We start from the raw sequence: 22,184 nt of genomic DNA on the forward strand, positions 1-22,184 counted from the left end.
AAACTTTTTCAGGAAGGGGTTTCTGAGTTTCAGTCGTGCCCTTCTTACATGAGACCTGCAGGACCTGCAAGGATTAAACCCATCACTAGTGCTGGAATCCATCTGGGGCTGATTCATCACAAGTGGGGTTACAGTGGCGATTAGGGAACTCAGCCTGGATTGCTCTACTAACCCAGTACTCAGGGTGTTAACAGGAATAGTTTTAATGCAATGCAATTAGCTGCTACAGCTGCCCAGTGAGGTGCTGTTGTATGTTCTTTTAACCTTGGCTATTTCTGTTCATGCAGGGTGACCTGCTGTAGTTCCCTGGATTGCAGCTGAGGGATGAGTGTGGGATGCTCAGCTCTGAGTTCCCACAGAGCTTTCCAGCCTGCCATGGTGATGTTATCCCAGAACAGGAGTATAGTAGAGATTACTCCTGCACTGTGAAAGGGGCTTTTCCTCTCCTTTCTGACAGGCAGGACATACTCGCCATGATCTCAATCTTCTCTGTGTATTTTCCTTTCCTATCAAAGGCCCTGCAGCATGGTAACAGCCCTCAGCCTGGCACAGTTCAGATCAGCAGCAGTATTATAACAGGACTGTGTGTACAGGAGAGAGCCCAGGGATTGTTACACAAGGGAGCAGTACTGAGAAACAAACATAATGAAAGACAGTTCATAAAAATGGAACAAAATACCTTATAGTTCTGAAACAAGTATGAAACTTACTGAGTTAGGCAGCAAGGGGGCAGAGCAGGGCAGGGCCAGGAGGCTGCCAGGTGTCTAGATAATCCATGCCCAGTATTTCTGCCTTCCAAGGATTTTGAGCAAAACAGGATATTGCTTACTGTGTACACGAACTCTTGGACAGAGAGAGAGATGGGGAAAGGAACAAAAATCACATATTCCTGCCTTGTGTTCACACTGGAATTGGTAAAGAACAGTGTGATGTTGAAGTCATACCAACCCTTCAGGATCCAAGGTGTCAGCACAAACTTCTACCCCACAGTGTTAGCAAGTAAAATCAGGTAAGCTTAAAGACACTCTGCTATGATAACAAGAACGCATGATTTAATGGTGTTTAGCAAATATTATTAGCTCAATAGCCTTATTAGCCATTAGGTCAAAAGCCGCGCTTAGCCATTGTGGAGTTGTCCCCTTCTGTATGAGGCCCCCTCCCCACTACTCACCCTCCCCCCCGTGCTAATTGTCTTTGAACAACATCTACCTTTTCTGCGTGCTTTGATGCAGGGAGACAAGACTTCTCTTGAGGGGTGACAACGAAGGCTATCCCAGGGTAGCTGTTGTGCTGTTCTCACTAGGAAGGCAATAGTACTAGCACAGAATGAAATATGGCAAGTGGAGTGACAGCAGATGTGTCTGGAGTGGCCTCAGATCCTATAATTACATCTCCCTTTATTACCTCTGCTAATGGCCCTCCAGGATGACAGAAATGATAATAAATTAACAGATTATGAACTCCACTTGCCACAAATTATGTGACTTTTTTTTTTTAATTCTGGGAGCTCCCACTGCCAAACCACTGAAATAAAAAAAAAATCACAAAAAATAAAAAACCTGAATGTCACATCAGCTATTGCAAATAAAGTAGCTCTTCTCAACCTGCACCTGGGAAGGAGGGAAATGTGCATGCAGCTCTGTGGTAGAGACAGAGGCTTCTCTTTTGGGTGCCTGAGGATGGCAGTGGAGCATTCAGCACCTTTCAGGATAAGACCTGAGAAAAGCAGCAAGAAACAGATTACTAAGGGCCCTTTCTGGATGCTGTGCCATCACACAGCTCAGGAATGCAAACAGGCTGGACTCTACCAATTCCTGGGAGCTGTAAGATGGTGAGGCAGTTGAATTTCACAACTAGAGGTTCTCCAGTGTTATAAATCTATAATAGCAGGCCTGTGTTTTTGGCTGGGTGAAATGAGCATTCACCTTTCCTGATCTCAAGTTTTACAGCATGGGAGACATCAGGTTACATTTTCCTTTGTGTGCACAGACTGCAATGATACAGGCACAGTCCTCCAGCCCTTGCATTCTACATGTGTAAACACTGGAGGAAAAGGGTCCCAATTCTGTCAGATTCAAGTCCAGGCTTGGCACTGCAGCACTCCCTCCCTCGCGCTTGCCTGCCTGAACTGGAGTCATTGGCGACCTTGGAGTGCTTCTGGCAGGGGTCTTTCCCAGGTGGGTAGGGCAATTGCAGCTGGCTCTTCTGTTTTCCTTGGCACGGGGTAAAGCATGGTCTCTCCTGTGCAATTCCCACCTGCCATAACTGCCTCTGGGGAGTGATTAACAGAGATGCTGGTTGTACAGGCTACTGCTAGGATCAAGTCAAATTTTCTACTTTATTTGCTAGCAGAAAAGTGTGTGCCATGTCTGTCCTGAATCCTCTCACTCTACCACATGACTGTTTCTCAATCTTTAACAAATTTTGTTGGCAGACTGCAGTGAGACAATGGCATAACCCCTTTTGTAATCCAGATGGGGAATGAAGATGCAAAAAGTCCACATGACTGACACAGAAACTAGTCTTAGGCAGCAGCCTAAACACTGGGCTGTTCTTCATGATCAGAGCTAGGAGAGGGTGACCAGAGGAGAGATTCCAGGTGCTAGAGACTGTGACAGTGGCTGTGCACAGCACCATTACCCCGTCTCAGGGCTAATCTCATCAGTTCACTGTGCAACGAGCAGGAGACCTGGGGAGACAGGATCCCAAGCCTTCAAGCTGGGCTCAGTCAGGACAGCTGCATTCAGGAGCAGCACAGTACTGACTGCAGGAGGTAAGGGGCAGAAGGGTGAGGCAAAGGATGAGGCACCCCTGAAGTAGTCACAGCCTGAGCAAGGGGTGGGATTCATCAGGCGCAGAGCTACGTGGAGCACAGGCTGTGCTGCATGGGAATCAATCACACAGTCATGGAGCTGGATTTGCAGCTCTTCTCTCCAGTAGCCTGGACTCCTCTTTAGCTGTTCCCTCTGGCACTCCCCAATGGTTTATTGATTCTTCCCTCCCACCCACTGCTCCCCTCAGACCTTGCACACACAACACGTGACAGCTGATTGGTATCTGTTAATTAATGTGGCCTGGGGCCTCTTTTCTATTCAGTGGCCTGATAAGGGAAATTGGATGTCCAAGGGCTGCCAGGCCATTATCACCCTTTGCTTCCCCTGGCAACACAAACACAAAACATGGCGTAGTGATAAATAAATACCACTAACCCACCCTTCTGCCTTGCCTTCCCCAGCTGAGATAGTGCAGATAGAAAAAGAGAACCCACGGTCAGTCAATATAGCAATCATCAGCTCTTTTGTTAATTGCCAACTTGATAACAAGAGAAATCAAATGATCATCATGGTGGCTGGCTACCTAGGCGCTGATGCGGGGCCAAGAACTGCGAGCAGGGAGGGCTGTGGGATAAAGAAGTCCCGCTGAGCTTAGCACATGGCCAGTGGGACTGGGAGGCTCCTGGACAGAAGCTAATGAGTTCACAGGCCTCTTGGTGAGCCACGAGGCTTAATAAGCATCTGGGGAGAAAACTGGCAGGGGAGGCTGGTGGAGCATTGCCCCCTCAGCTGAGGGGTGCCTGGGTGTCCCATTCTCTCACAGCTCTAGGAACGTGTAGACGCAAGGAGCTGCCAAAAAGCACAGCCCCTGCTTGTCAGTGGTGGGCAGGAGCTGCCTAGATGGGACAAACACGCTGTGCTTGGCATCCATCTCTATAATGGCTGTTGCAAAGTGCCCATCTACCAGGATCTTTCATGGTCTGGCCTTCAAAGTTACCTGGTACAGAGGACGTAACAGACACAGCTTTCCTTCCCACACACTTTTTTTTTTTTTTTTTTCCCTCAGGACAGACACTTCCTCTGTGTTTTAGCCTCTCCACTTTCTCAAGTCGGCTCTGGGACTGTCAGGGTGGTCTATCTCCAGATGGTGGTTGCTCTTTCTGATTTGAGGAGAATGACTTGGTTCACTTCTGGGTGCTGGTTCCGTTGCTACTGGGTTTGGCTGTGATTTAGGTACTTGTATGGCACCATAAAGATGTTTTTGACAGCGGGTAGGGCTGTTGGCTGTAAGGTGCAGAAAGCCAATGGTGTGGAGCTCAGGGAGTGATGAGGAGTAGAAAAGGATTCTGTTCATAAATGTATTCAGCTTCTGAACACATTTTGGTGCTCCGTTGTGGCAGGACCTTTTCTCCTGTTGGCCAAAATGAGAGATTGTCGTACACTTGTAATTCAGGCCTGTGTCTTTCCCTCCTATGCCATCAGAAGCCCTCTTTTCTGCTATCTGGAGCTCTTCTCTGCTCTTTGGTCAGCTGGGGCTGACTAAATAGGCTGCAGTGCAAAACTACAGAGGAACAGTGAGCCAGGATGATGTGGTACAAAAGAGTTGCTGCTATAGAAGAAGCAGAGCTCAATGAAAAGAGGTTGTCTTTAACCTTGGGTTGCCGTAAGTGCAGTGAGAGCATCAGGACTACTGTGTGAGGCTGTGGGTGGGCATGGGAGCAGAGAAGGGTAAGGTCCATGTGTGCTGGTTGCCACAGGGACAGGGTCACTTTAGTAAGGTTTTTTGGTTTTTTTTTGAAAGCAGCAGGCCAATGGGGGAGAATGCTTGTGGTGAATCCCAGGGAAACTAAGAACCCTAGGGTCCTAGAGGCTTTACTGCACACCCATTTGACCCTGCATGTCTTTTGCCCTGTCAGGGTTCTCCAACCTCTCACTTGGGGACCAGATGAGCCTCCTGCAGAGTGCCTGGATGGAAATCCTCATCCTGGGCATTGTGTACCGCTCCCTTCCATATGAAGACAAGCTTGTCTATGCTGAGGACTACATCATGGATGAAGAGCACTCTCGTCTGACGGGGCTGCTGGAGCTCTACCTGGCCATCTTACAGCTGGTGCGACGCTACAAGAAGCTTAAGGTGGAAAAGGAGGAGTTTGTCACGCTTAAAGCTCTGGCCCTCGCCAACTCAGGTACCATCCTGGCCCAGCCAGCCTCACCATCAGGGGGTCAAGGCCCATGCTGTTATCTGGCCTGAGAGGAAACTAGAGCCTACTGCCTGAGGCTGTGCTCTGCCTGTGCCATGCAACACCCTCAAAGCTCCTCTCTGTCCACAGACCAGGGCCTAGGCTGGAGAACAGGGAGAAATGAGGCTTGCTGCTACTAGAGCCCCAACTGTGCTTTGTCTCTGTATTAGGGAGTGAGGCCAGGCATGGATGGGCTGGCTTCTGGTTTCTGGGTGTAAAAGAAAGGCTGTGGAGCCCTTCTCCACTAGTAAGCTGAGTCCAGTGTCATGAGTTAAGAAAAGAGGATGTGGGCCATGCCTGCATCTACCTCAGTAGCGTTGGTCAGTAACAGCCAACAGGGAAACCCTGGTCCCAGTTTCAAATCCAACAAAAAGGTGTGGGATTGGGGCTGCCCGGTCCTGTCCTGGAGATGTTCAGTGACCACAGACACTGAATTCCCCTCTCACTGGGAGACAACGTTGATCTGGATGGTAGAGAGTAAGACATGCTGGCAGAAGCCTGATGTTGCCTGTTCTGTTTCTTCCTGCAAAGAGTATGAGAAAGGCCAGGGCCCTCAGCCTAGTGCATTCCATCTCAGCTGGGGAGGGCCGCAGCCCTCAATCCAGCAGGCTGCAGGAGACACGAGAGGTGCTGCGTGCTGTGCTGATGTTGCACAAAAGCCAGATGCGTATTTGCTCACTAGTCCCTTCCAAAAGGGAAACTGCTAAAGCTACTGTGTGACGAGGGCTCCCTCTACATCCCTTGAGTCTCATTGTCTCACATCAGATCTCCTTACTGAACTACATCGTGCAGGTCACAGAATTCACCCTTGCAGCCCAGCAGTGAGTCCAATATCTGTGTTTGGCGAAAGCTGCCTTCCAGAAAGACACCCAGTGTGAAGCTGAAGGGATTAAAAGAGGGGGAGTCTACATCTTGTGTAGTAGATGACTCTCATAATTTATCATTCTCTCAGTTTAAAATAAAAAAGAAAGGCACCATGTATTTAATGTCAGTTTGCTTGAGTTCAGCCTCCAGATAGTGGTCTTTGTTGAACTGTGCCCTATGACCCCAGGTCTTTTTATACCTGACAGCTTGACACAACAAAGTTCCTGTTCCATAGTTGCATTCCTTTGCTAGAGATATATTACTTCAAGGGTAAGCAAGTGGATCAGAATGCTGTGAGGCTGCCCTGTCGTCACCATTTTTCACCATTCTGTTCCTCTTTGAAATTCGTACTTCTCAGCAGCCACAATTTAAAAGAAAAAAAGAAAAATTACTTACAGCTCATTGATAAAAATGTTGAATAGCATCTGCTTTTTACTGATCCCTGTGGTTTTCCACTAGAAAACTCCTTCAGGGATGATTCACCACTGATAGCTACTTTGAGATTTGTCATCTAGCCAGTTACTAATCAATTGAAAGTGTGCTTTATTGATATTGCATAGCGCTAATTTTTTAATGAGAATGTCCTGTGGTGCTAAGCCAAGTGCCTTATAAAAGCCTAAGTCTATTATATCTATGCAGTTAACTTTATCAACCAAACTTCTAATCCCATCAGAGAGTGAAATCAGGTTTGTTTGACAAGACCTCTATTCCAAAGTATCGTGTTGACTGGCAGTAGTTGTAATACTATCTTTTAAGTCTTAATTAAATGTAACTTTTTTTTCTCTCTATTTTGTGCTGGTTTACATCAAGCTAGCATGGAAATTATCAGATAAGAACTAGGAAAATACGTGGATCATTAGAACTTTTCCAGTCATCTTCAATGTCTCAAAAATCCCAAAGCTTGTTAATCTGCCCTAGACTGGCCTCAAGTTATCCAGCTCTGCTGATTTCTGTAAAGTTTGTCCCTAACAGATGTCTAACATAACCACATAACTGCATAAATCACAAACTAAGAAGCCTTCATCATCTTCATATAACACAGGTACATAATGCTTCTTTTTTCTAAACAGGACAGAAGTACTCACTGAGGTCTTCTGTCTCCTCTTCACTGCTATTAATAGTTTAATCATCTCCAGGTGAAAAGAGCCCCTTAAAAATGGTCATTTTTCTTCTATTTCTTAAATATTTATAAAACTTCTTTATTGTCCTTAGCCCTTCCAGCCATGGATTTTCCTCCGATGTCCTTCACTTCCCTTATCGATTTTCTACACTTCATAACTTCTGATTCATATAAATTGCTATCTAGTTCCCTTTTCCAATTTCTCATATATTGCTTTTTTAGCTCTAATTGCTGCCTTTGCTTTGCCACTGAACCAGGATGGGCAGATGGCCAAGGCTGGCCTCTCTCAACTGTGGGACAGTGGCTTTTGGCAATGTAATCAACTCTTGTTAAAGAACTTGCCTCCTGTCTACCAGGAAGGTCACAGGATTAAACAGGGAGACGGGCTCCTCAGAGAGGCTGAAGTGCTAAGGCAGTGGTTGTGACAGGGTGGCAGGATAAGCACCACACCGGGACATTTAAATGGCCCATGCTGCGAGCAGAGACACTGCAGGACCTGAACCTTCATGCTGTCAAGTTCCTCACGGTGCAACAGAAGCACTCTGGGCTGATGTTGCTCACTGTGCTGTCAGGGCTAAGCCCAGGGTAGCCCCTTATGGGACAGTCTGCATCAGGAATGGAGAAACACTGAGCAAAGACTGAGCAGAACAACCAACACTCATCAGCTTCTTTGGGGTTCTGCTTCCAGTGCTGCGGAGTAAAGAAACCAAGGTAAGGGTCAGGAAGCACAGGCCGTGTTCTCAGTTGTATGGGAAAAGCCATTCTGACTTCAGTGATTTCTACTAGTGCAGCTACAAGTGCAGCTATGTAGGAGCATAGTCCACAAAAATCCTGCTTTGTTATTCATATTGAAACATACGAAAGTAAAGCACAAGAACTAGGTTTTCACGTAATTAAAACCTCTCACAGCACACTTATAAGGAGGCTAGAATGGGGCAAGTGTATTTTACTAATGTAACCTTCACATTCAACCTTCACATTCTTTTAATACAAGTTATTTTCCTTAGTGTATATTTGACAGGGAGTAAACTTGCAGAGTCTGCATGTATGTGCTTGCTGCAAACAGCTGATTCCTAAAATGGTAGGAATACAGACTATCTCTGGGCCACACCTCAGCTCCCTTGGATCAGAGACAGGGTTTAAAGCTGAGCACTTAGATTAGCACCTGTGCTGCCCAGACCTGCTTTCTGCCTTGCCTCCCATATAGATAAATTACTGAATTTCCCCTATCCCTGCTGAGTGTAATTGCTCACGCAACCCAGCTGCTAGGGACTTTCCTGTGTTCAGTGCAGCCATGTGTATATTGACCCTTTCTTTCTAGGAATTAAAACAAATGAAAACAGAAGTGGGAGCTCACTCACTCTTCACTAGAGGAGAAGCTGACAATAGGCTGACCTTTCCAGAGCTGTGGCTGATCTCTGAGTCCTCAGTGTAACGCATCAAGGACACACCTGCTGGGGCTGGCAAAGATAATTCAAGTGAACTCTGTCTTTACTAAGTGCATTTTAGAGAGCTGAGAAATGAATTCTTAATTCCCAGAGCAGTAGGCAAGTCCCAACAATATCATCACCCATTTTTTTTGACAGAGTAGGAGTGCTGTAGGCTTAACTTGTTACCCTTCAGAGCCAGCCATCACTTCTTAGGCATTCCTAGGTCCTCTTTCCTCAGGAATACAAATTGATCAACGTGTATTGAAGAGCCCTCCAGGTCAGCATACAGCACATGTTCAGTTAAGGACATCCCAGACTGGCCAAACCTTATTTCCCCTTTTTTCCCCCGATGTGTTTTAGTGCTGAGATGGAGTGAACAAGGTCTGGATCTAGCAAGGGGGTGTGTAGCAAATTCTGTACTAACGGGTCCTGTGAGGACCTTGCTTCTCTTGCTCCTGGCAGAAGCTGCAAGAAAAGAGTTAGGTGAGGAGGTAGTGGGCCTTGTCCGTTCTCACACCTGCCCGGTACACCATGCCAGCAGTGCTGAAGAAGGGCTCCTGACATAAACCCTGACTTCTAGGCCAGCTGACCCTCAGGGACATGGTCAGGCAGCCTCCCTCCACCTCACTGCTCTGACAGCTGTAAAAATTCATAGCTATTGATTTTGTAATTAACAGTTTATCAATGCCATCGACACCAGCTCACTGATGGATTGCAAGGAAATTAATCCTGCAATGTTATTTTATTTTTCGCAGTCAGCTGCCAATTTTGAGCTTCTTTCAGCAAAGAGTAGAGGGGTGGGGCAGGCGTTGAACTTTATTTCCCCAATTCCTCTCCCTGTATATGTCTGGTTATTTAGTGCTGTTAAGTCTTGTCACCTTACAGAAGTCAGGTGGCAGAAGGGCACAGCTTTGGTATTCTGCCTACTGTACAGGAGCATCAGTACCCAAAAACAAAGCACCCACTTTGACCTGAAGCATGGCTCATTGCCTGGTGCTTCTAGGACCCGCTGGGATCTGCAGACCCTGGTACACTGTGATTGCTTCTCCCCCTTGTGCTGCTGGCCAGGACATCAAACAGAAAGGCTGGAGGGCTTTTCTCTCCAAGCTCCAGCTCTTGAGGCTTCCAGCCTCCAAAATGACCTCTGCAACTTGGCAGGAAACTGATCCCACTCATTTCTCCTGGATAGTGCATGGGAATTTTCCAGAGGTGCTACCTGGCTGGGAGAAGTTGCCAGACTGACTCAGCAACATGCTTCTCCCTCCTACTTTTCAGAATCAATGTCTGTGGCTAGCTTAGGTCACTATGTGGCAAAAACAATCCTTCCTCAGTAGGCTTGGAAATACAACCCTTTAATATCCTTTATCTCTCTAAACAGCTTTCCTGATATACATGATATTTTCCCAACTGTTGTAATACTTTCTAACTCATGCATCATAAATACATTTACTGTACATCTATCTTATTCACAGCCTCTAATTTGTGTTGCCCTCTCCATAGAGGTGACACATATTTCTAGACAGATTTTGGCGCTTCAGCCAGCTTCCCTCTCCTTCACTGAGGAAACCATGTCCTCACATTTGTGTTGTATGTGCGTGGGCTGAGCCACAGCACTGCCATGCTGCAAAGGCCAGCCACAGCGGCAGACGGTGCAACTCCATGCGTGCATGCATGCTTGCCGTAGTGCCCCTTTGATGTGGCTTCTGGACTCATTGCCCTGTGGCAGGAATCTTTATCACTGGGTTCGGTATCGATTAGAAGTCCCTGAACAATGAAGACAAGGGAACAATGTCTCCAGCTCTGTCAGGATTGTAAGAAAGAAGCAAATATCAGCAAGCTGAAAAGTAGAAAAACCTTCAGTGATGCTGTGCCTGGTTAGCTTCCTTAATCTAACCTCTTTGATCTTTGGTGCTGCTCTCTGTCGCCATGACTCACCCACAAGCTTAGCAGCCTGTGTTCAACTCGGGTTCCCCAGCTTCACCCTGAGCCGGGTCACTACCAGCTGCCTTTGCCTCAGAGACGCACCAAGGAGCTGTGCTAGCCTTGCAAACCCTGCTAGCCCCTCCAGCAACTTGTAGAAATCTAACTGGCAGCCTAAGGGAAGAAGCCTTGCAGAAGGTGTGGGTTTTCTTTACTGAAGCAGGAAGCTCCCTGAGCAGCTGCTGGCAGTCTGTGAAAACAGGGGCATATGCACAAAGGTGGGGCTGGCAACACCCCTGGGCGCACTGGTTGTGACCTACTGGGGCTTTTGTGTCTTGCTGACACCCTGAGCAGCTGCATGGCAATTAGACAGTTTAGACAGATGAAGCGCTATAGCAGTGTTAATTATTCTTAATGAGATTGCTCCCAAGCGGCAGCACAGCAGCTGCTGCCCCTTGCAGGGTGACTCTCCCCGTAAGAAGCATGGAGGGCAAGTCAGTGTGCAAGTCACAAAGGGCCCCAGCTGACCCCAGCGCAGCCTCAGTGTGGCCGGCAAAATGGGCAGCACACAGGGCACAATATGTCACCCGCCCCTGGCAAGCTTACTGGCCCTGCACTACTAGAGCCAACTCATTCGGCTGATGCTGAACTTCACAGCAGCAGCACCAACACCTGCCAGAAAGGTGGGGGTTTTTTTTCCCCTTAAGAAACAAAACAAACCAACAACAACAACCCCCACCCCACCAAACAAAATCCAAACCAACCCCAACCAAACAGAAAATAGAGAAAAGGAAAGAGCATCTTTAGCCTCAGGATTATAAAGGCTTTCCTTCCTCATGTCTGACTTATCTGTTTGCTGCGTTTTCTCCCTCCCCCCAGACTCCATGCACATAGAGGACATGGATGCAGTGCAGAAACTCCAGGACCTTCTCCACGAAGCCCTGCAGGACTACGAGCTGAGTCAGCGCAATGAGGAGCCCCGGCGAGCGGGCAAGCTGCTCCTGACGCTGCCCCTCCTGCGGCAGACGGCCGCCAAAGCTGTGCAGCACTTCTACAGCATCAAACTGCAGGGCAAGGTTCCCATGCATAAACTCTTCCTAGAAATGCTAGAGGCAAAGGTCTGACAGCCCCAGCGCCAGCCGACAGTGGCCGGGGAACAAACTAGAAACAAAGATGCAGACAACGGAGTAATCCAAACAGCAGCAGCAGCCACCGCCGGCTTTTATCTCCAATCATTTATTATGGAAGAATTATTTAATGTCTATCTGTCGGCGTGACTGCAGGATCTCGTGTACAGGAGGGGGGAAACTCTTTTAATCAGTCACCTGTTTCTCTTTTTTTTTTCTTTTTCATTTGTTTTCTCTGTGGGAAATATCAGAATATGCTCTTGCACTTGCTGAGGCGGTCATCAGGGCTTAGCCCCTACGAGCAGTGATGCTCTCAGCGCTGTCCAGGCCGCCTGCTCCCCAGCTCCCTCCACCAGTGCTGGAGGGGGAGTGAGGGCAGAAGCAGGAAGAGAGGAAGAATAGAGTCAATATAAACTTTATCTGCTGGTGTTGTGAGGGGTCAGATAGAAAGGGAAGCCACCAGGGTCCTTCTTTTCATCACCTTTCTGGCTCTAACCATAGAGCCTGTGGTCCTTTGGAGAAGAGAGCTGCTGGACCTCTCCTGATCAAAACGGCTGCTTCCCAGGCTCCTCTAGCGACAGCCAACACTTGTACATACAGGCCCCACTTCTTACTGGGAAAGATGCTCCTAACTGTGTAAGATATTCTGCGACCTTGTACAGTGTGTCATTACGCCTGGCTAGTCCCTCCCATGTACAATCCCCGCAGGCCCCTGAAGAGGTAGGATGTATGACCCTGAGAGAATGCAAGCCTCCTTTCCCAAGGGGCAAGAAAAAGAGAAAAAAGCAATGTTATGCTTCCGTGCTGGGTTGACTTGATAATCTCTGCATCCTCTCCTATGTGGTGCTAACTACAATTCTTCCACACTTTTCACCCTGTAGCATATCAAACCTGCCTCTTCAGCTCAGCTGAGTGCCATTCCCCACTTGTTCCTTGTGACAGAGAACACAAGGCTTTGTCTGCATGGTTACTGCCCAAGTATAAATACATCCCAAACCAGGGCTTTCCTAGACTTCATTAAAGTGATAGCTCTTTGCCTCCACAGAGACTTAGGCTTATTGCCAAATGCTAGTTAGGAATCAAGGGCACTGCTTTTCAGAGGCAGCAGCTCTTGAGCCTGAGAGATTGCTTTTTTGTGGCAGCCTAGGGAAATAATTAGAGGGTGGCATGAAACTCCCCGATATCTCAACTACTGTCTTCCCCTGCCTCATCCCATTATCCTCAACAGCAGCAAAAGAGCTAGCATAGATTATACCTGGGCCTGGTAAGAGGTTCTCTCGCTGATGGGAAAGCAAATACCTGACCTTGAGGTGCTGGGAGAAGAAGTGGGGGAATGTTTATTTACTCCTCTCATGTAACCAGGTTCCTGCTGTCTCCAAGCCCTGGCTCAGATCTGCTGCTTAAGCCACAACTGCTGCATTCCCAGTAGCCAGAGGGGAATGTGGGTGACTGACAAAACTGGCTGTTGGCATTCTCTGAGATTTTATTTTCTAGGTCACTTAGTTTTGAGCCAGCCTAAGCTGATGAAACCTGAACACATTGTCTGTTTTTTCAGTCAGCAGCATGGCAATATAGGTGAGAAAAAGCCTCTGGTCTGTATTTGAGACACCACTAGCTCTACTGTCTCTGTTCCCCTCAACCTTCCATCCCTAGCCCAGGAGAAAGGTGATGTGGCAGAGGAGTAACTTGCCCTTCCAGCATGAAGCCTTCCAAACCAGGGCTGAGGCATGTGATCAGGGAGACACTGGGTGCTTGTGTTCTACTGGAGCAGAATGTGTCACAGCAGGGCTGCCAGTGCTACAGAACAACACCCAGGCTAGCTCAGAAACTGGGGACGCTAATTCGTGCTGACCTCTCAGCTCTTGTAGCCAGCCTGCTTGTGGTACTTGAGTTAGTTCAGTTCCATCTCATTTGAGTTGTCCCTACGCTACACAGTCGTAGCTACTTTCTCTCATCTTGTACTCACTTGATAAAGGAATTCAATCTTGCTTCAGGCACATTAATAAACAAGCAGAGACCTAAGGGGCAGAAGGCACATGGGAGCTGGGACAGCTTCCATGCTCACAGTGGTAATAATTACACTGTGGCCTTCTGCTTTGAACAGGTACTTGTGCTTCTCTCCCCAGCTCCCTCCCAGAGGCAGCTGGGGAGGAAAATGAGAGGCTTTTGGTTGCGCTCATGATCCCTGTACCCATCTGTGACTGAGAGGGACCAACGTGAGATGCACGCCACCTCTACAGAGCCAGCTTGCCATGTGCTGCGCTGTGGCAACTCTTTCTGGCTGTGGCATATATGCTTTCACAAATGTCCTGGGTTGTGCTAGCATCTGTAATTTTGACTTGCTTGATCACCGTTGCTTCCCTGCCGAGTCTCACCCAGCTCAGCCACAGCACATTGTGTCCTGACCTGCTGTGCCAAGGTAGCTGTCCCAAAACAGGCTGAAAAGATCTCTGTTGGGCCCTGGCTGGAAAGGTCACTTACAAAACCAAAAAAAAAACCAAACAACACCACTAAAAGACAAACCAAAAAAAAAAAGCTCTTGCAGCTTTGCTGCATTTGCCTCCTTGCCAGACCAGGGAGGGAGAATGATCTACAAAACATGATTATGGAGATCTGCCAAGTTCTCTTCTAGCCCACAGAGACTGCTGGCTATTTAGAGTAGGGCTATGGTATGGAGGCAACTTCTACCTTGGCAGAATAATATAAAGATACCAAATGCATTTTTTCCCAGGACCTTCTTTCTCCATTACAGCTGCATAACCTTGGCACCCATCTGGATACCCCCCATTGCTTGAGGATAATATGCCTGGAAATGTTTGCATTGCTTCTGAAATAGGATGGGAACTGAACCAGACAGTAATTAGCATATATTAATCTCTTTAAGCAAGGACTGCAAACTCTTCCCCAGGAACTGGGACAGAAACACCTGTCTAGATTTAACCCTTAGAAGGCTTGTACCATCTTATATTGGGAACCATGTGAGGTCTCTTGGGCCCTTCAGACCAGTGCAGGAATCACATGCATTTCTTCCCAGTTACTCTGATCTGCTGTGCATCATTAGTACCATTATGCTGCCACAACTGAGGAGCATGTCCAGCAGCGCAGTGAGCTGGGCTTGCAGAGAAGGGTGACACCTTAGTGTAGTCATCTCAGTGCACTTTGAAGTAGGAAATGGGGCTTCAGCAACTGCTTAGGTCTTTGAATGCTCACAGTCTTACAAAAAGGTCTGGATATGTGGAAGTTGAGACATGAAATGGGTTCTGGATCTGTGTTCTTTATGCCATTCAACTGAAATATAGGAGTCACAGAGTCAGCGCCAATCAGTGTGCCTTGTACATTGGGCAAAAGATGATGGAGCTTGAGCCTTGGGACACAAACGGGCTCTGTGACTTAAAGAAAAGCAAAGCAAAGCTGTAGAGGTAAGTGTATCAGTGACAGTGAATAAGCATGAAGCCTACATCCAGCGACTATGGTAAAAGCAGCTCCAGCCCCTGATTTGCATGTGCAGAGTACAGAAACCACGTACCACCAGCTACTACAAAAGGCAATTCTTCCCAAGTGAGCTCTTCTGTTTGGGGCACATTCTTCTCCAGGAACAACAGCGTCTGGCCTGTAATGCAAAACAATTTTCATGGGGATCAATTAAAAGAAAAGGTAAAATACCACACAGAATTAGGTTTCTGGGGAAACTTGGGCATTATACCTCGCAGTAAAACTGTGAAGCTATAAAAAACTCCTCCACAACAATCAGAACCTTGCAGTATTTCTCATGCTAAGGGGGCATTATTTTTCTCTTTGTAAGTTAAGTCATCTTTTTTTTAAAAAAAAACTATTACAAATATATAAAATAAAACATGCTGCACCAGAAACATGTGAGCAGCTATTAGAGAGGAAAGTCATTGAGAAAGACCCTAGAATGTAACTTGTTGAGCTTTTATTACCAATCAGAGCTGAGCAAAGGAGCTTCCACTTTGTACCCACAAGCTGTAAGCAATCACATGGCCAAAGGGCACTCAGTTGTTCTTGTGGCTGGGTTATGTGGAGAAGCCAGAGAGGCAGAGGCTGTGAGAATGATGCAGGGAGTTATAGACAGTGAAATAAACAGTATCTACTTAACTATTATCTGCTCCTTAAAAATAAAAAGAAAATAAAAGAAAAAAAACCTGTTAAATAAATTGTATTCCTGTGGTACAGGTCATTTCAACCAAAACAAGAAATAAAACACAGAAATGTAAAAACTAACCCAGGCAGAGTAATGTTTATTGTGTTTAGAAGCTGCTCCGTTCTGTCCCTCGGGATGCGCATAGCCCCACAGAAGAGGCTGGGGTGGGGGTAGGCATGACTTGTGCACGCTGCGGAAGGGGAGGAGAGCCCCACCCCCCTCACTTAGAAACATTCATTTGGTGTTTTCCCATATCCGGAAAAAAAATTCTCAGCAAGCTTCTGAGTTTTTGTGAGATTAGCTTTGTTGAGGGCTGGTTAGACCAGCACTGTTGTCAGTCTCTGGCATGGACTGGTCTGTTTCTTCCACTCACCCATTTTCTCCCCACATTCTGCATTTCACTGGTGCAAGGAATAAACACGAGCCAGCAATGAAAAAGCCTTGAAGTTGTTCCAGTGAAAAACAAACTCTCTAATCATAAAATAGACCACTGGCTTAAACCCAACAGTGACATCATGAGCATTGCAAGCATTACAGCAGCTGTCCAGTGCTTATAAAGTGGGTGCAAGTGCTGAAGTCATGGCATTTGCATTGATCTGGTGGTCAGGCAGTGCAGGAGGGCAAGTTCATGTCTGCTTGAGAAAGCAGAAGGAAATGCACTGCGGTAATTGGGGGAGAGACGTGAGAAACAGGACAACAGGACCCCCCCAGGGTTTTTACTCTACCTCTGACTCTGTTGAGCAGAGACAGCATCACACCCTGTGTAAGCACTGGCACCTCCACACACCTCACCTAGCCCATACTGCTACGGTCCTTCCAGGCAATGGCACTCACTAGGATGACGCGTCTAAACCAGGCAACCACAAGGCCGCTCAGCTTGCCCGCAGGAGGGGGAGGAGGTGGCTGAATCAGTGGTGGCCAGTAAGAAAGGCCATGGGCTAGAAATGCACTTGAATGTAAAAACAAGATAAGCACAGAGCTGGAGAGGGAGGTGAAGCACAGCAAGGTTTTTGTACCCTTACAACAGCTACCTCCAGCTCCACAGTCACCACCACGCTGACAGGCTCAGTCTTTGAATCAACACAGTTGCTTTCCAAATTCACACAGGCACCTCACAGCCTCCCCCATAGCCCACCTGCACTGGCTGCTTCGGCCCTCTGAATGTTGAATCTGTTCACAGAACGATTGGATTTGGCCTCCACAGTAGGACTGTAAACCAGCCTTTCCTTCTGGTTAAATAGAGCACAGGGACAGTCAACCTTGAGAAAGGCAGCAGTTTTGGGGTTCTGAAAAGCTTATGCGGCACTGGAGCTGCCAGCATCAAGAGGTCAGTAATGGCAGCCAGAGGACTATGGGGAGGCCGGGTCCCACTGGTCTCTTCAAACACCATTCAAGGGATGTAAGCTTGCCTCGGTCCCTGACCTCTAAAGTGGCAGCTGCCTTCCTTGCATTTTCTGGGCACTCTTCTGCTTTGCCTTGTTTGGTTTTTGGTTGTTTTTGTTTGTTTGTTTGTTTTTTTAAGGCTTTCCTTATTTTCCTTGCTATTGTTCACTCACACGGGAATAAAGAAAAGGGGGGGGGGGGCAGGGAGGGGCTCTCTATATAGTAAGCACACTGAGCATTGGGAGAAACTGAGCAGACCTGAAAGCTCCTCTTAGAGAAGAGCTTCACAGGAACTACTAGAAAAATATTCTATTTTCTCTGATTAGCTGGGGAGGAAAGAAGGTTTCTTTACTAATCAATATTGAGTTCTGTAAACAAATTTCTCTACCCCAAGTGAAAGGCATGTTTAAGTGCTGGGCTATGGTCTTAAGCACCAAATGTTAAAACATGATTGCAGAGGTTGTTTATGGCTACCTGCACACACACACACACAAAATTAAAAGCATCAAGTTTTTTTTCTCTTTCAGGCTAAGGTATCACACAGGGAATCACAGCAAACATTAGCTACATTAGCTGATGTGTAGAAAACTTCTGTGTTCAACTTTCTAGTAACAGAAAACAGGAGAGCTTGTGCTGTGCACCTGGCTTTCTTTACAAAGACATTCTCTCCCATTGCAACTAATTTGAAATAACATAATGGCAAAACCCATACACATGTGCCTGGGGAGCAGGCGAACTAGCCTAGCAGTGTGCTGGGGTGGCTGGAAGAGGCAGTGGCTGATAAGCAACTCATTCGAGTCAGGTATGGAAAGCACAAGGATGGTTCAGCAAAACACAAGAGCCCTGATCCAAAGCACTGCTGCCAGCCAGCCAGAAACAGCAGCCTTGCTCCAAAAGAACCACAGCCAGCAAGTCTCTACATTAGTGCTAATCAGCTTTGAGAGGCCCATCATGCTTCTGAGCTTTGCGTGCTTCCTTCCGTAGGGCTTGAGTGAGGCCAGAAAAGTCTTCAGCTCTGGGAGTAGCAACATCCAAATAATTATGAGTGAAGTCACAGGAAAGAGCAGAACTGGCCGAAGGCTCAAAGCATCTTTTGTAAGAAAAACTGAGCAGACAGCCAACAGCAACCACTGACACACCACAGAGTTGCTAAAGACTTCAGTGCTGCATTGCGCCCTTTTTAAATCTAACCGGTCACAGGCTGACTGCGGCCATCTCTTGGCAGCACGCACAGCACATGAAGAAACAGTTGTTTTGGTTCAGACCGCAGGCCCATTTAGGCCAGTGCCACCTCTCTGCAAAAGTGGCAGCAGCAGATGACCAGAGAAGAGCATAAAGATGGGGCAAGGAGGTATAGTTAAGTCTCCCAGGGATTTAAAGATCAAAGACTACATGAGCTAGAGATGAGGTCTTTGCATTTAACGACCCCCAGTGATTTTTCTTACATCCATTTCTCCAGTCCTGTTTTCAGCTACAAGTGTTCAGCCCCTGCAGCACCCTGCAGCAATGAGTTCCATGGACCAGAGCTCGAAGTATCTCCTTTGTTCTGAATGTACCACCAGCTCATCTTATTTCATGCTCCTACAGCTTGTATTAGAAGGCAAAACGACCAGTCCCTGCTCACTTTTCCCTACTATTCACAATATTCTAGGTCACTCAATTTCACCCACAGTCATTTCTTTTCAGGGACAAAGTAGAGCTGCCAGGCTTACCCCATCACTGGATACATGCTGCATGAATTAAGTTAGGAAAATGTGATAATGAGAAAGGTAAATGGCTGCCTTCCACCACTTGATCTTGGTGCTTAAAAGACAAGTAGAAAAACCTAGTCCCTATCTGAGATACAAAGACAGATATAGACCTCTTTTTCCATAGTTAGCTACACACAAACATACACACTCATTGCATCTCTTAGTTATGCTTTCTGAATAAGAAAGCATACCTCCAGCACTGCTGGAGTTCACATTTACCTTCAAAATAGCTTAGAAGCAAGACTAGCCTATTTAAACCATATTTTCCTAACAATAATAACAATAACAGATCAGAACCCTTCCTCCTTTACATGGATGCAGCCTTTCCCCAATAGATCTTCTTTCTCTTGTTCATCTATGTAAAACAGAGGAAACTAAAAAGGCATCTTGGCCTTTCTCTGATATAATCCTTTTATTATGACACAAATGAGTGCTTTTTAAAACAGAACATTTTAATGCATTCTTTGATGCATGGAATAAGTGGGGGGGGTTTTAACTTATTCCTTCCTATTGCACAATAAGAAGCTGCTTCCTGTTTAGAAAGCCCAGCTTGCTTAATTCAGAAATACCAAACTCTTGCTTTTCTAAAAGCTTAAAATCACCACATTGATGATTCTATAGAAAGTCTCAGAATCAAGTGCATTATTCTGATGAATGAATTTATTATACAGTTTGTTCTCTGATTTCAAGAAACTGGCATCACATTTTCAATAAGCTTTATCACACATCCCTGACGTAACTGCAATTGTTGAATAATAAAGGCAGGGCAGTGATCAGATAAGAAGCCAGGACAGAGCAAACTGAAATCACTTTGCCTAAATTGGCAAGAATCAACACAAACCAAGGCTGCATTTAATAGATCAGTTAGAACAAAGCACATAAATCATGTTTTTGAGAGGGGTTAATTTACACCATATGCCGATTAAGTCAAGTGCAATATATGTTATGAATAATCTCATTGGAGTGAAGTGTGTTGTATTTGGAAGGAAAATTATTTAACTGAAGCCAAAATTATAATCACCTTCAATAATTACATTTCCAGCATTTTAAATTTTTTTCCATCGCAACACTGAAATGTTGCAAGTAATTTTCTATTACCATTTCCATTATTAAACTCAAATACATTAACAAAACTCTTGTTTATATTTTTGTCAGTGGTTAATGCTACTACAAACCAATGATCCTTTGGGTCAGTCCTAGAAAGTACAATTTCATCAGATATTTTCCAATCTAATGAACTCTTGTAACCAAGCCTGGCGTAATCACTTATTTCCCCCATTGTTTTTGTCATCACAGGATAAAAATTCAGCAGTGTCCTAAGGGAGTGATGCTTATGAGAACATCATTAGCACAGGCATCAGCTTTTCGGGGTGCTATTCCCAGCTCAGCCACTGCCTTGAGCACTTCTAGCTCAGACTCACTTTTTCCAGCTGCAGAAAACACTAAATTGCTAACTGCTGCGTCTGTGCATTTCTTCTTTCCATCACAACTTCATGAACTCTCACGATCAGGCACCTGCTATGATCCAGCCTGTTTCCCTGGCTAATCTTTGGTATGTTTTGGTTTCTTCACTACAGTGATAGCCCCTCTTTCTCCTGCCTCCCTCCTCCTGTCCTGTTTCTGGCACACTGCTGACGTGGGTGGGGAGACCACCAGTGATTATTCAGTCCCCTGTGGCAGCCAACCACACTGAACTGATCCAAACCCCTTGTTGGATAGACTGTTCCAGCTGCCTTAAAACCCAGGCCCCCATGTCTAGCAGCCAGCTCACTGTTCTGGATACCTCCCACTTGGAAGGAGGGTAACCCAGCTAACAGTGTTTATTGTTTCCCTTTGCTGAGTCTCTGCTAAGATGTCCTGGCTTTTCAGCTCTGCAGGGAATGCAATGCCACTGAAGTGACACTCACCAAACCAAGGGAAGGGCTACAGCAGGGCATTTGCAAAATGACACTGATGCTGCCATTTGGGCCAAGTTATCCTTCCCCTTCATTCTCAAGCTTGTATTTGTGGACAGGATTGAAGTACAGGCCTGAGACACAGTCAGACTAGATCACATAGCTTCCGTGGCAGCTCCAGTTAGTTAGCCAAACCAGTGAAATACCACACTCACCTCAGGCTTGACTGCACAACCCAAAAATCCTGCCTGCATAAGCCGTTAAGCCATGCAGCAGGGTAGTACATAGTGACACGTGGTGTAGCTAGTGCTGAACTAGAAAAGCTGGGGTCACTAGGCAAAATGGTTATTAACCCAAATTGAATTAGAGCAATTATAGAAACACCACCATGTTCATACTCAATGATCGCAGAAAATAGCATTTTACAAATACGTCATAAACACCTTCTAAATGTGCCTGGGAATGTAATCATGAGAGAAACAAGCAGTCATAAAGAGACCAAAGCCTGGACATATATTGAGCTCTGTTTCTCAACTTTCTTGAATCAAGAGGCCACCTTGCCTTTTCAAAAGAAAAAGAAAGTGCCTGGACTAACTTAGGACCCGTGTACTCTGTCAGCTGTAAATGAGCGAGGGCAGTAGACAAGAAAATAAAACGTTTTAGGGTTACAAAAATGATGAGGTTATTACTGTAACTATGAAAATCTTATGTAAAATTTTAACTGGTAGAAAACCAAATGTGACCCCGTTTTGCAGATCTCCTCTGAGCCTGCCACCCTGTGCTGCAGGCAGAGTAAAACTGCATGAGAAGAAAGGCTTCACACCCTGAGTGTATTCTGAACTCCATAAAAGAGACTGCAGCTCGACAATCCTGCTGCCCAGCCCACTGAGCCACACTAGTTCAGCACTTCCTTCTGCCACCCATTGCCTACTGCAAGCATTTTGGGCAAGAGTCTCCAGTTTGTTACGCGGCTGCTCAGTTCATATAAAGCAGACCCCGGCTCACCTCTTCTTCACCTGGGCATGTTGCTTGCAAATAAATATAGCCTAAAAAGTGGCTGAATCCTCCAATAAGTGATGCCTGGGACCTCTCAAATTCTGGAAGATTTAATCACTGCATTGGCTGAATCATCTCAGACCAGGACTCAAGAACTGTCTTTGGTTTTTGCTTTTCACATGGAACATGTCCACAAAAGGGTGAATCAATGACTTGTTCCAGAGTTTGTGATTGCCATGTGTCCCAGAGCATGTTGCTAAGTTGCTCCTGTCAATTCTCTGGACATTCTCACAAAGAAAGATAGCACTGGGCTACCTACAGCTGCCTGACTGCTGTGTCTGTTATTTATCCCACTACAAGGAATAAATTTATTACCTCCAAGTTGTCAGTGAGACACCATGTTAAGTACAAATGCTGTCACCTTCTTGGTACCAGGTCCATACTCTGCTGGTTACATTTATTCTCACGCAGGACATCACAGCAAGTGCCCTTTTCGTTGAGACTGGCCCTGCACCCTCCACA

General features: G+C 46.3%; 2 protein-coding genes across 4 annotated transcripts in view; one reads left to right on the forward strand and one right to left on the reverse strand.

The window, feature by feature from the left end:
• ESRRB (estrogen related receptor beta) overlaps positions 1-14,593 on the forward strand; it is a 135,518-nt gene extending 120,925 nt beyond the window's left edge. The window contains exons 6-7 of the mRNA XM_075103564.1: positions 4,691-4,960; positions 11,228-14,593. Coding sequence (XP_074959665.1) covers positions 4,691-4,960; positions 11,228-11,472 — 515 coding nt within the window. The 3' untranslated portion in view covers positions 11,473-14,593. The remainder of the gene's footprint in view (positions 1-4,690; positions 4,961-11,227) is intronic.
• A 183-nt stretch (positions 14,594-14,776) lies between these two features.
• Positions 14,777-22,184, reverse strand: part of ANGEL1 (angel homolog 1) — a 164,449-nt gene continuing 157,041 nt past the window's right edge. Inside the window, exons 13-14 of one of the 3 annotated variants that reach the window (XR_012662297.1) lie at positions 15,002-15,085; positions 14,777-14,864 (exon numbers count right to left, since the gene is read on the reverse strand). The gene's annotated coding sequence lies outside the window, so the exon portion shown is untranslated. Of the gene's footprint in view, positions 14,865-15,000; positions 15,086-22,184 lie in introns of those variants that run through there. The other 2 variants (XR_012662296.1, XM_075103560.1) reach the window with 2 other exon arrangements.

This window comes from Phalacrocorax aristotelis, chromosome 9 (genome assembly GCF_949628215.1).
Source record: "Phalacrocorax aristotelis chromosome 9, bGulAri2.1, whole genome shotgun sequence".
NCBI classification, from domain to species: domain Eukaryota; kingdom Metazoa; phylum Chordata; class Aves; order Suliformes; family Phalacrocoracidae; genus Phalacrocorax; species Phalacrocorax aristotelis.